This window comes from Castanea sativa, chromosome 9 (assembly GCF_040712315.1).
Source record: "Castanea sativa cultivar Marrone di Chiusa Pesio chromosome 9, ASM4071231v1".
Classification (NCBI taxonomy): Eukaryota; Viridiplantae; Streptophyta; class Magnoliopsida; order Fagales; family Fagaceae; genus Castanea; species Castanea sativa.
The window spans coordinates 37,922,291-37,936,417 of NC_134021.1; the positions used below are offsets into that span (position 1 = coordinate 37,922,291).

Genomic DNA, 14,127 nt, shown 5'->3' on the forward strand with positions numbered 1-14,127 from the left:
TAAAATGATTTGAAATATAGGGGAAAAAAAAATCCTGCCATGATAAAAACAAGGTATGAAGATTTTGACTTTTGACACATGTTAAAACAAAATGTATGATGAAGTTTTCTTTTTCTTTTTCTCCTTTCTGTCACAACATCTACAATACATCCTCTCCCAAAATGTATGATGAAGAAGAAAGACACTATCAAAATCATAATGGTTAAATGTTAAGAAAACTAGAACTTCCATTACTAGAGATAACTTTTTTAGAATCTTCTGTACAAATCTTCACTGTTCTACTACCCATAAATCACCATCACCATGATAATCAAAATCAAATTCACTACCTTATCCCCCTCAAAATAAAACCCAAAAATCTTAAACCCCTTCACAAAACCAAACTAACCAGGAACTCCAAAATCAGAGACCGCAGTACAGGTATCTTCTCAAGCTAAGTCAAACTACCACTTTCTTCATCACCTCCTATTCCATACCACAAGAGCAAGGATGCAACATTTACCAAAAAAAAATACAAGCTAAAACTAAAACCCAGATCCAAAAAACGAACCAAACAACGGAATCTACCTATGAACCTTAAAATTCACAAAAACAACATAGTTGTCCGTACACCCCACAAACTAAAACCACAATGAAAGACCCTCTAAACCCACAAACTTTTGAGACCCCACAATCGGAGTAGATAGGAGAAAGGAGAAAAGAAATTCAAGAGCTCAGTATTAATTCAATGGCCAGGAGTAGGACCTGGCTACTTGAATTCATGTGGTTATATAAATCGTTCATGTTATTGTATATTTCACAAAGTATTACAAGAATGCATCACCAAATGAGAATCAAAGCAACTGGGAAAGCAAGGAATGATATATTTTCCCGCAATTGTAATTCCTATGATTACTTCGGAGCCGGCTTGGGCTTCTTGAGAGTTCCCGTGCTCCCATGCTCATACAACAATTCCGTGAACCCTTCAAATTCAGAAACAAAGAAACACAGGCTCAATATATTGCTAGGGCAGTGAACAATATATTGCTCAATATTCAAGTAATTCCTCACCACTATTGTTGTTCGTTTCTAATCTCTTTTTTCCTCTTATTCGTTTTTCAGGTTTTTTTTTTTTTTTTCGTTTCCTCAAAAGGATAGTGGAACAATTTCTCAGTATCTATTCTAGAAAGCGAATCAGTGCTTGCTTCCATACCGTTGAGATTGATGTTCAAGAAAGGTAGGGATGCCTGTTAAAGATAAATTATCATTGATTCTTTGTCAAAATGGCCAATCAAGAATTGGATACCTTTCCTTTCTGATGCTTAAGTTAAAGGCATTTACACTGCATATAATAACACCCAATTGCTTGTTCTCCATCACCCTTTTGATTCATACTTAATTACACTTAAAATCGGATCACAGTGCTCTGCGATTGTTGGCTACAATCTCTCTGTTGTAACCTGCTAAATTTCTTTGTTATACACTTCTTTGCTTTGTATAGGAGGTGTAGGTAAGTACTAGAGACTTTTCCTTCTGGTGTTACTCCTAAATTTTACCAAGGTAATGCTTCTTTGATTTGCACATTGGTTTCACAATTCGATTACTTTTCTATTTATTTTATTTTTGTTATTATTTTGTTCTTTAGTTAGTATTTTCTATTAGTTATTAGTTTACAGAAAGAACATGGAGAGAGAGAGAGACATTTTTCCAAAAAAAAAGCTATATAAAATTAAGAAGTGTGAGAATGTAAGTACAAGGTCAAAAAAAAAAAAAAAAATATATATATATATATATATATATATATATATATATATATATATATATATATATATATTCAACCTCTTGCGGGTAACGATGACAATGGATAACTCCACCCACAAATGCAACACAATTTTTGTAGATTAATGTTTAGTATAGATGAATTTATATCAAAGCAGGGTTAACCCAGTTTAATATGATTAATAAATAGGTCAATTTCATGTTGACTTCTTTAACTTGTAATCAAACCCAAAATTACCAGGCTCATAATTTGTGTCAAGACGAGTGACCCATATAAATGCATGACATTTTTGTCCATCATAAGTATGAATTTACTAGTTATACTGTTAATCCTTCATTAAACCCTTGAGTTCCTCATCTTTTTTTTAATTGCAAAATAAAGGAAAAACTATCACGTTCATTGTATTTTGGAACTTATTTGTTTCTACTTGTTAATACTTAGCCCAGATTTGACCCAACCCATAACACATGGCCCATGGATCATCCACATGGGTTATTTATCCATAGGCTATCTAATAAGTAAATTTAAATTTGAGTTTAAATTTAAATTGGTCTAAGTGGAGTAATATATGATGGATTGAGTGATTATAAGACCACTCATCTTGATAGTATGTTTATTCAATTTGTATTTAAATTCTATTACAACAATTAAAGAGGGAAAAAAAAGGGACCAACAAAGAAATTATGAGAACAAAAACAAACATACAATTCCTAAGTAATCTCTCAAGCAAACCATTTCTTTCTAGGGACACCATCAAGAGTACCTTGGAACTTGGAGTGTGAGAATCTCAGAAGAAACTTTGGTAGCCTCTCCAATGACATAAAGGTGCTCCAAGAACTGTAGAGATCGTGTGGAGGAGTTTGTAAAGCAAGGAAGAGAAAGATCTGGGAAGTGAGTAATCGGTACTATTAAGGTATGTAAAATTTATGGCCCAGCTAATATCTTCAATATTGATATTAAAGCTATGGATGCTCGTTTTCCCTTTTGGATTAATGAACCCAAGATCTTTGTTGCTTTTAAAAAATCCAACATGCATGAATTTTTAGAGGCATGTTATGGCACGAAATTGAATGATTAAATCATATGAATATGTTTCTAATGATGATAATAGCATGCTTTTTAAAATATGGTAGTGAGTTATGGCATGTAAAGAGAAATACAAAACCTAGTTTTGAAAATTGGTAAAAATAATAATAATAAAAAAACCAAAAAATTGCATACCAATTTTGTCTAACTACAACTCATTTTCTGTCAATTATTTTCATGAATTGATAGTATATTTTACAAGCTTCAAACTGATTTAATTTGGACTTAAAATGAGTAAGTTATGGTCTTTTAAAGATTAGTGTCAAATTAGGGTTGAAGATGATGAAAAGTGTACATCAAATCCCACTCTTAACTTGAGGTGTAAATGTTCAACCCAACCCGCAAACACGACACAAACTTGACAGGTATTTTTTGGGTTAAGGTTGGGCCTTAGTGGGTTTAGGTCATAAACAAGTCAATCCAAAAGCGACACGATAAGAAACATGTCATAAGCAGATCTACCCGCAATAAACACGTTTGACACGCCAATTTATTTGTATCAACCCAAAATAACCCATTTAACACAACTCGTTTAACTTGTATAACAAATAAATATTCATTTTATTTTAGATTTTTCAAATACCTTTTATATACAACCTTAGATTTTAAATTTAAAAAGAAAATTGAGTATTTACAAAAAATTACAAGGGATATAATTGGAAATTGAAACTTTACAAACCCTAGATCTCTAAACCCTGCAAACCCTAAATCTCTAAACCTTCTTATAATTGGTTTGCACTAGAGATTGGTTGTATGGAGAGAAAGGTAATCTTATTTGTTTCATTAGTTATTATTACTCTTACATTATTATTATTTAGTTCTTGTAACACTGTTGAAGCATGATCATATTTTGTAACTACTAATACTTTTTTTTTTTTTTTGGCATAGAACTTGCACAAATAAAATTGGATGAACTTGTGGGAGATGTTATGAATTTGGACATTAACAAAGAATCTATGGATGATAATTGTAGTTATAGTCATGATTAGTCTATTGTTTGCTCCAACTCTTTCAATATTAATACTTAGCATTTGGTGAGTTATGAGAATATTATATTTTTGTTGAACTATGTTATTTTGAATTTGGATTGAAGTGTATGCACTCTTTTTGGAGTGTAAATAACTTATTTCTAGATAGATGTTATATTTTTGTTGAACTATATTATTTTTTAAATGTGAGTTGAAGACTTGTAGTGTATGCACTACTTTTGAAATGTAAAAAAAAAAATATTTCTAGATGGATATTATATTTAATATTATGTAGGTTGAAATGGGTTGTATTACATTCGTATCAACCCAACACGACCCGTTTATTAAGCGTGCCAAGTGGGCTGGGTCACGTCAACTCGCCTTATTAATAAGTTGGGTTACGGTTGAAGGATCATGACACGATTATTAAATGGGTCGGATTAGGGTTGAGTCAGTTAGTCGAATACTCCTACCTCAACATGACACGAACCCGACATGCTAACCCGAATTGACACCCTTACTCAAGGGCAAAGCATGGGATCCACTCTAGTGGCTTAGGGCATATTTTGCCAGATAGCATAATTTTTGGAAATAGGAAAAAAGCATCAAGTCAAACTTATTTAGTTATGTAACATTTTTTTGGAACTCAAATGTAAAAAAATTTTGGAACTCAAGTTTGACATTATGGCAATCTGATCAAACATAATGTTTGGAACTTGAGTTTCACTTGGAACTCAAGTTTGACAAACTCGAGTCCAAAAAAGTGCTACATAACTAAATAAGTTTGGTCATGTGCTATTTAGCAAATATTTCCTAAAAGTATGTTATTTAGCAAATATTTCCAATGGCTTAGTGCCAAGGAAAGTATATTGCTTGAACCATGGCAAAGAAAAGACCACTTTTGTTGTGGTCTAGCAACTCAAAATACTACTTTATCTATTTTAACACTTCATTTTATAATACACCCAACATCAAAGGTTTTATTTTAACATTCAACACATTAAAATAAGATAAACAACACAATAAAATAATATATCCAACACAATAAACAACAACCACAACCATTAGCACATTAAAATACTTTTTTTAACACCCCACATTAAAAAATTAGTTTTTGTTTTGAGTTTAAGCTACAATGAGCTGCTATCTCTTGTTGCTCACTGTAGCTCAAACTCAATTTTTTTTTTTTTTTTTAAAGTTTGCCTTCTTTGCTGTGGAATACATTTTTAGGGTATTGGTTGCTAAATTGACTAAAAGTCAATTTAGCAACCTTGTTAGGATGCTCTAAAGGTGTTTTGTACCGCCTATCAGTATGACAAATTCTAACCATACCAATTAGTTTGGTACAATATTGACTCCCCTAAATCTAACATTCCCTGTATATTAATAAATGGGTCAAATTGGTTATGTCTGTGTCAATCCAAGATAACATGTTTGTTAAGCATGATATGTGGTTTGGGAAGAATCGTATTGTGTCAACCAGCTTAATAAATGAGTTGTGTTAGTGTTGATACAAGATTATTAAAATAAATCATGTTTGGGTTGACCCATGTAGTTGAATACTCTTCACTCGACACTACATGAACACAACCCAAATAACACGAATTGCCATCAAGATTTCACATAATTTTCTATGAAGGCTTTTGTGGAACACGGTTACACTCGTGATAGGCCAAAAACGAATTGACCTATTGTGATGAATTAACCAATTAATTAGCCAGGTGAATGAATTAGGTTCAATTACATGTAATGAGTATGGTAGCACAAACAAATCACCAAATAACTAAATATGCAGCAAAAAATGAATTGACACGGTAATTTGTTTACGAATAGGGAAAACCTCCGAGGCCAAAACCCCACCAGGTGATTTTAAGGTCACCACTCCCGAGAATTCACTATTATCAAAACAAACGGTTATAAGTAAAGAAATCACAATACCTTATACCAACCTACAGTTGAACCCTTACCCCAATACCCAATTGGACTTGTTCTGTAATGACAATCTCTCCTTGTATTGCATGGCTCCCAGTACGTGACTAACCAATAGATGTGTGGATCCCAATACGCGACTTGATCACCAACTTGAGAAGGACGTTGGCTGCAAAGTTCTTCTGTTCATCACATAATGAATATCATGAAGTTGCTTGGTCACAAAACCCTACAATGTACAAACACAGCAGCTTCTTCAAGATGAGCTAGGGCAAACTAGATTTCCAGTCACACTTTTCTTCACGCTTGTGCAATTGTGCTCTTGTGCAACTGTGCAATATTTTACGGCCCTTAAAATAATCCTTATATATGTTTAGGGTTGTGAGAAAAGAAAGCTCAAACACATACTCACGGATTGGATGAAAATCAGAACTGAAAATATGTTTTTCATAAATCTCGACAGATACCCTATCTGTCAAGCAGCTGTCGAGCCTCGGCTAAAACAGCTCTTTTAAACCTCGATAGATATTAGCTGTCGAGATTTAATGAACAGCACTTTTTCATTTTATTCTTGGACTGACTTGCATGGCTTTAACACTTGAACTTGAAACTTTGTTTCTTGAAGCATTAAACACATCCTAAATCTACCCAAATACAAGTAAAATGTGTTTTATCAAAGAATTAGTCAATTACATAAAATGTTAACATATGTTCCTAACATGATCCACATATATCCTAACAACCCAAAACTCCTATTCATATATCAATATTGATAGGAATTTCAAATACAATGCCATTTGGATGATAACCATCAATCTCAAATACAAGTAAAGTGTGTTTTATCAAAGAATTAGTCAATTACATAAAATGTTAACATATGTTCCTAACATGATTCACATATGTCCTAACAACCCAAAACTCCTATTCATATATCAATATTGATAGGAATTTCAAATACAATGCCATTTGGATGATAACCATCAATCCCTAACACATTTAAAAAATAATAATAATTGCAGCGCTAAAACTCTCTAATCAATAGGTCCACTTCAGTGCAACCATCACTTCTGAATTGGTTTTGAATAAATGAAAGTTATAATACTTAAAATTTCGTCTTTTTGGTTTTGAATAAATGAAAGTTAAAACTTTAAATTCCTTCTTTTCTTACAGAGAATCCAGAAGAATAAAGCAAAGAAATGGATGCTGTTTCAATTATAGTAACCATTGGAGGATACTTTGTGGACCCAATCAAAAGACAATGTGGCTATCTGATTCACTACAATAGCAACATCAAGGATCTCGAAATTAAAATTCAGAAGTTGCGTGACAAAAGAGATGGGGTGCAATTAGAAATTGGCGCAGCAAAAAGGAACGGACAGGTAATAGCACCTGAGGTTGAGACGTGGATTGAAAAGGTACGCAACATCATTGATGAAGATGTTGAAGTGAATAAGATGAGCTTGGATGGATGGTGTCCATGTTATTCCTTGAGTAGGAAAGCTAAGAAGAAGACTCTGGAAATTGATGGGCTTCTAAGTGATGCAGCCCCATTTGTTACTAAAGTGTCCTATCCTCCTCCTCCGTTGGGAATAGGATCTTCATCCATAGAAGGAATTGTGGATTTTGAGTCAAGAACAAATATAAGGAAAGAAGTATTTGAGGCACTAAGAGCTGATAAGATTAATATGATTGCCATATGCGGTATGGGGGGGATAGGAAAAACAACAATGGCAAAAGAGGTAGCGAAAAGAGCAAAAGATGATAAGCTATTTGATGAAGTTGTGATGGCAGTTGTGTCCCAGAAGAGAGACTTGAGCAAGATTCAAGGTCAAATTGCAGATATGCTAGGTCTAGAACTTAAAAGGGAGAGTGAAGGTGGAAGAGCAGAGCAGCTATATTCAAGACTAAAGGATATTAAGAGTGTTCTTGTAATATTAGATGATGTTTGGGATGCACTTGATTTAGATCTTGTAGGAATTCCTTATGGAGGTCAACACAATAGATGCAAAATCTTGTTGACATCACGAAGTGAAGAAGCCTGCACTCAAATGAAAGCTCAAAAGATTTTTCCAATCAAATTCTTACCTGATGAAGAAGCATGGAATCTTTTCAAGGGTATGGCAGGTAATTGTATCAATACTCCCAGTCTACATCCAATAGCAAAAGAGGTTGCAAAGGAATGTGGAGGTCTACCTGTTGCTATTGTAACTGTTGGAAGAGCCCTAGAAAACAAAAGTGAATTTGAGTGGAGTGCTGCACTTCAACAACTTAAAAATGCTATCCCAAAAAATATTTCTGGTCTTGATTCAAAGGTGTATTCCAGCATAGAGCTTAGTTATAGTTACTTAAAAAGTGATGAAGCTAAGTCATGCTTTTTGCTATGCTGTTTATTTGCAGAAGATAGTAATATTCCCATTGAATTTTTAGTCAGGTATGGGGTGGGACAAAGGTTGTTTGCAAAGATTGATACTGTGGCAGATGCAAGAAATAGAGTACATGCAATAGTTAAGAATCTCAAAAGATCATTTCTACTGTTAGATAGTGAGGAAGGAGAAGAACATGTCAAAATGCATGATGTTGTACGGGATGTTGCAATATCAATTGCAGAAAATAAAGGTTTTCTGGTTCGATGTAATGAAACAATGGAAGAATGGCCAGAAAAAGATTCATGCGAGTGTTCTACTGCAATTTCGCTTGTATCCAAAGAATTGAAAAGGTATCCCGGTGTCTTGGAGTGTCCTAAACTTGAGCTTTTGCAGCTATCATGTGACAAAGACACTTTGCAGATGCTCCCACCCAATCTATTTACAGGGATGAATGGTTTAAAGGTTTTGTCTCTGATAAATATGTCATTTCCATCACTACCACAACCAATCAATGTCCTTCAAAACCTTCGGACCTTGCAATTTGTTAGTTGTGAGATAACAGATGTGTCAGCAATTGGAGAACTTAGGAAACTAGAAATTCTTAGCTTTATTGGATCTAAAATTGAGGAGCTGCCAGGAGAAATGAGAAATCTTAGTTATCTAAAGTTGTTAGAATTGACAGAATGCAATGATCTTGAGCGAATTCCACCTGATCTCCTATCGAGTTTATCTCACCTAGAAGAGTTGTACATGTTCGGAGTAGATGTGAAGTGGAAACCTATGGAAGAGGAAAAAAAGGATGAGGAAGAGGAAGAAGAGAAAAAGGGAGCAAACGCAAGCCTTACTGAACTCATGTCTTTGTCCTATTTGGTGGCTTTAAAAATTCAAATACCAAATATTAAGGTCTTGCCAAAAGACTTGCCCTTCAAAAATGAAACGATAAAATTTCAGATATTTGTAGGTAATAATGTGAAAATTGATGAGCATAATTTCACGGAATATTATGATTATTTAATTAAAAATAGTTTGGGACTTGCAAGTTGTGACGTAAGTGATATTGCGGAGAGTCGGATGCTTCTTCAACTTTTAAAGAAATCTGAAATTTTAAAGTTGAAAGAAATAAAAGATTTAAAAAACATTGTGTATGAGTTAGACAAAGAGGGTTTTCAATGCTTGAAGGTTCTAGAAGTTGGTGGAAGTGATGATGTAGAATATGTAATGGATGCCACATCAGATCAGAATCCTCGTGCTGCCTTCCCTATCCTGGAGTCACTGAAAGTTTTTCGACTAAATAATTTAAAAGAGATATATCATAGCCAATTCCCAAAGAGATCCTTTAACAGTGCTTGTTTTGGCAACCTCAAATCTCTCTGTCTAGAAAAGTGCCGACATTTGAAAAATGTATTTTCATTGTCCATAGCGAGAGGTTTGGTTCAACTCCAAAAGTTAGAAATAGATGACTGTGATGACATGGAAGAATGTTTTCACAATGAAGGAGAAGATGAGAAGGCACTAAATGATAAGATCATGTTTCCGCAATTAACGTCTATAGAGCTGGACTCTCTACCAAGACTCATTGGCTTTTGTACAAGCATGGGTCCCGTTGAGCTTGTCCAACCATCCTTGAATCGAGAGGTATAGTTAACTTAAACCATTCAAAAGCTTGTTGTTTTATGTTTATCAATTTTTTAACATTTCGTTCTGGTCTGGATTTGATGCTAATAAAACTGAAAAAGTTGAATGCTAAAGCTAATAATAATTTGATGGATTCATTAGGTCGAAAGGATCAGCACTGATGAAGTGACCAATCTTGAAAAGCATAAGATGACAGACATTCAACAACATACTGGCTCTTTTCCAGAATCAACACCCATTATCTCTCATAAACTCTTCTTATCCAACACCATCCTGTGGCCACCGAATTTAAAATATCTTGAAGTGTGGAAAGCTGATTCACTAGAAGTGGTATTTGATCTTAAAGGACTAAACATCAACGATAACCACCAGAGGATCATTGTACTTGGTCAATTGAAAACTTTAGAGGTAAAATATTTATCTAAGTTGACATACGTGTGGAAGAATGTTCCGCTAGGAATTCAAGGCTTTCAAAATCTAACATCCATTGAAGTAAGTAACTGTCATCGTCTAAGATATTTATTCCCAACTTCTATTGCAAAATTGCTTGTGGAACTTCAAAGCATTGAGATAGAAGAATGTGACGCAATCGAAAACATTGTTCAAAGAGATGGAGAAGAAGAGGCAACAGATATCATCCTGTTCCCTAGAGTTAGTTCCTTGAAACTACAAGAGCTGCCAAATATGATGAGTCTCTGTATCAAAACTTATTCTTTTGAATGGTCATCCATTAAGGAGATTTATTTGTATCGTTGTCCCAAATTGAAAACAATTGGTTCAGAAATTCAGAGCCCAAGAAAGTCAAAGAAAATCAATAGGGAACTGTATTCAAGACCTAATGAGCATGAACTTGGGTCCCCTGGTTTTCTCTGGCGATGCCTTGAGTGTATACCACGTCCCAAAAATTATGGTCTGATGGCTATGTCAGACCAAGGCACCACCAATAAATCCCAAAGAAGCTACTCTGTGAAGAAAGAGGTACGTACAAGTTCTAGATTTATGCACCTATCCCGGTGGACTATGGTCACCAACTGTCATATAGATATCCAATCAATCAATTGTTGGTCATAACCTTAATGCATACAACACAGTTAGTTAAAAAAAGACATTGATTGTTTTTCTATCTAGAATTTTACTAATGTGTGCCCTAAGGGCACACAATGTTTCCAAAAATAGATAGCTTAAAATGTTTCTAAAAAATGTTTTTCAATTTTCCATAAAATTTTCCAAAAATAGATGGCTTAACATGTGCTCTAAGGGCACACATTAACCAGACCCTTCTATCTATTAGTCATCCACTGATCTGTTTATGCTTTATACCATCTTTTTCTATAAAAAATACAAATAATAATTGAAAAGAAATTATTATTTTACTTGTTTATCAGTACTTGATTTTTGGTAGGGTACTTTGAGTAGGCCAAAGGATCCAAAAGTTAGTGATAGCAACAACCCCTCAAAGATATGGTCTTTTTTTCCATCTCATATAATTGAGTGCCTAAAGAATCTAGAATCGATTGAATTGATTAATCTCCCTTCACCGGAAGTTTTATTTCAACTTGAGGAACTAAATGTTGAGGAAAGTCACATGGCACCAATACTTGATCAGTTAAGTGAATTGATTCTATATGGGTTAGATAATCTGATGCACATATGGAAGAAGGGTCCGGAAAGGATCTTGGGCTTTGGGAACTTGAGATTGTTAGAAGTATGTAAATGTGACAGTCTGACATATTTATTCCCACCATCCATAGCAAAATTGCTTGTGGTGTTAGAGGAAATACGAGTTGTTAACTGTATAAAAATTGAAGAAATCCTTGCAAGAACGGGAGAAGAAGAGGAAGAAAAGGACGTTTTGTTCTACAAAGTGAACTCAATCTTGCTTCATTCTTTACCAAATCTGAAGTGTTTTTGCCCTGAAACTAATGCTTTAGAGTGGCCATCGCTAAAGGAAATAAGGGTAATTGAATGTCCTAGTTTAAGCACATTTATTCCATCTAATCTAAACACACCTAAGCTGGAGGGAGTATCAGTATACAATAGTTATTTCAATGAAAAAGAAACGTGTCATTGGAAGGGAGACCTGAATGCCACGATAGAAAACATCTTCAAAGGAAAGGTATGGCAAATTCTCACCACAAATATCTCACTAATAGGTGAATTTTGACACTTTTGTATAAACCATCGCACTATATAATTTGCAAATTCTTTAAGCTTTTATTACTTAGTATAAAAATTAGACCCACAACTTACATATACGAAGAAAAAAAATGTCTTTGACAAACAATAATATTTTCACTTATGATTAAATATAGTAGCAACAAACATTTTTCCAATAGCAAATATTATGATTACTTAAGTCATATATTTTATTCATACAGAAAAAGCAGGCGAATCATGAGACACAGCAAGAAGAGCAAATAGAGACTATTGAGAACGATATGTGATGCTAGGCAAGACATACAGTAGGTGAGCACATTATATTTTCTTATATCAATTTAGTATTTAGTCAGTATCCAAAAATGCATAAAAATTAAAAACATATACAGCCCCTTTATATATATACATAAGGCACACCATTTGAAACACATGTGAAGAACTATTTTCGTGGTCAACAATCATCTACAGTTTGGTAGAATTAGAAATCACACATTGTCTATAAAGATCACTTTTTCTTTTCTTTTATTTAAGAAAGAAAGATGCTAATTAGTAGAACTAGTTGTATTATGTAGGCTTAATGATAAAGTGATTCTATAAATGATTCAATTGCAATGATTTTCAAAATCTAGGTATGTGGCTTTCTTTTGATCTACTACAATATCATATACTAATGCCGTGATTTCCAAACTGATAAAGTTATGGTTTTTCACATAATATTTATATTGGCTCTATTCCATAACAAAAAGTATTGTAATTGCATTAATTTATTTCCTTGTATTTTGTGAAATTTATTTATAATGGGTTTAGTACTATGTTGGTGAAGATTGCTCAAGAAAATTGATCTCATGACTGGCTCGGGACTGCAGCACCCGTGAAAGGCCATGTGAGGAGCACATGAGGAAGTTCAACAATCGGTGTGTTTTGCAAGTCACTCGCGACTTGGCCAACCTGAGAGATACACTAACCAACTGGATTTTAAGTGTGGCATTTTCTCTTCTTTACTCTACTATATATACCATCATTACCCACAATATTATAAAGAGGCTAATTAGAGGGGGGGAAAAACCCTAGATACACCCACCTTGTTAGAGAGAGCTACTCATCCTTAAGAGATAAATCATAATAATCTCTTCTCCTTCCATCTCCCATTATTATACCTTAAGGAAATTTGTACCCAAACACAACTCACACTTATTCATAGTGTAGAGAGTGATTTAGAGCTTGGGAAGTATTGAGGATTTGCCAAAATAAGCTGTTGAAGCATGGTGGATGCAATTGGGCAATATTGTGGGATCCAGGAAGCTAGTGAAGACAAGACTCCAAGAAGTCTGTTGGTAGCTGAAGCTTGGAGAGCTCAAGTACTTTGGATAGATTAGGCTTGGAGGGTCTTTTCGGTATCCTTATACTCCAACTTATTCACCAATGGATCATTTCAACTTGGAAGGTCACCGAGAGGTTTTTCGCCGAGTACTTCGATTTCCTCTTTGATAACACATTGCAATATTATCTTGTATTTGCATCTCTTTTCCCTTACCCTTTAAGCTTTATTATTGTTGTTACTTGCTTGTACTTATAGCTTAGAGAGTAGTTTCGATTATTGCGTACCATTTACTCTTGTTCCGCACTTAGATAAGTTAGAGTAAAAGCAATTAAGCCATCTTTTTAAAATTAGGGATCTAAACAAGATAGTGTTTTACACTATTGAACTTTCAGTAACCAATGTTTTCATAACTCAATGCATTGGTGGTGTTGTGGTGCACACTGACTAAGACTCAAATAAGAATCACAACGAACACTATATGAGTTGTCTGCAAGCAAGCTTCTGACCATCCACTCAATCAAAAATTATTCAATTGCCCTTATGTTTATACTTATTACCAACTAAATCTCTTAACCATCCTCAGCACACTCGCAAAGAAAAAAAAGACACAATCACAATGCACCTTGACTCTAATTATCGAGTTATTGGACAATTGAAATTAATCTATTTACCATACTAAGTTGGCATTCAAAAAAATTGTTTAATGAACAATGAGTCCAATGCATCTTGTTCAAAATAAAGACACATATATCGTTAATTATTAGACAATTACTTGTGCACTAACTTCTTGTGAGCTAATAGTTTTCATTCTCATGTTTTTGGCTTCTCTGAGACCTTTGTATCTCATTTTCAGAGTATTTTAATGATAGTTCAATAAAATATAAAAAATCATATTTGGTATAACAT

General features: G+C 34.0%; 1 protein-coding gene and 1 long non-coding RNA gene across 2 annotated transcripts; both read left to right on the forward strand.

The window, feature by feature from the left end:
* The first annotated feature begins 1,357 nt into the window (after positions 1–1,357).
* LOC142609848 (uncharacterized) lies at positions 1,358–3,976 on the forward strand. The gene is made up of 3 exons (XR_012839698.1): positions 1,358–1,539; positions 2,505–2,672; positions 3,734–3,976. It is a non-coding gene; the product is annotated as an uncharacterized LOC142609848 (long non-coding RNA).
* Positions 3,977–6,916: 2,940 nt separating this feature from the next.
* LOC142609172 (putative disease resistance protein At4g27220) lies at positions 6,917–12,187 on the forward strand. The gene is made up of 5 exons (XM_075780787.1): positions 6,917–9,705; positions 9,970–10,561; positions 10,670–10,721; positions 11,146–11,859; positions 12,122–12,187. Exons 1-5 carry the CDS (start codon positions 6,939–6,941, stop codon positions 12,185–12,187), a joined length of 4,191 nt encoding a protein of 1,396 aa, XP_075636902.1. The 5' UTR covers positions 6,917–6,938.
* Positions 12,188–14,127: the final 1,940 nt, after the last annotated feature.

Bases quoted from the DNA above. Each gene is read 5' to 3' on its own strand.
- LOC142609172 (XM_075780787.1), top strand. From the start codon at position 6,939: ATGGATGCTGTTTCAATTATAGTAACCATTGGAGGATACTTTGTGGAC. The intron at 10,562-10,669 runs GGAACTGTATTC...GATGGCTATGTC, and splicing joins AAGTCAAAGAAAATCAATAG to AGACCAAGGCACCACCAATA. The intron at 10,722-11,145 runs GTACGTACAAGT...GATTTTTGGTAG, and splicing joins GCTACTCTGTGAAGAAAGAG to GGTACTTTGAGTAGGCCAAA.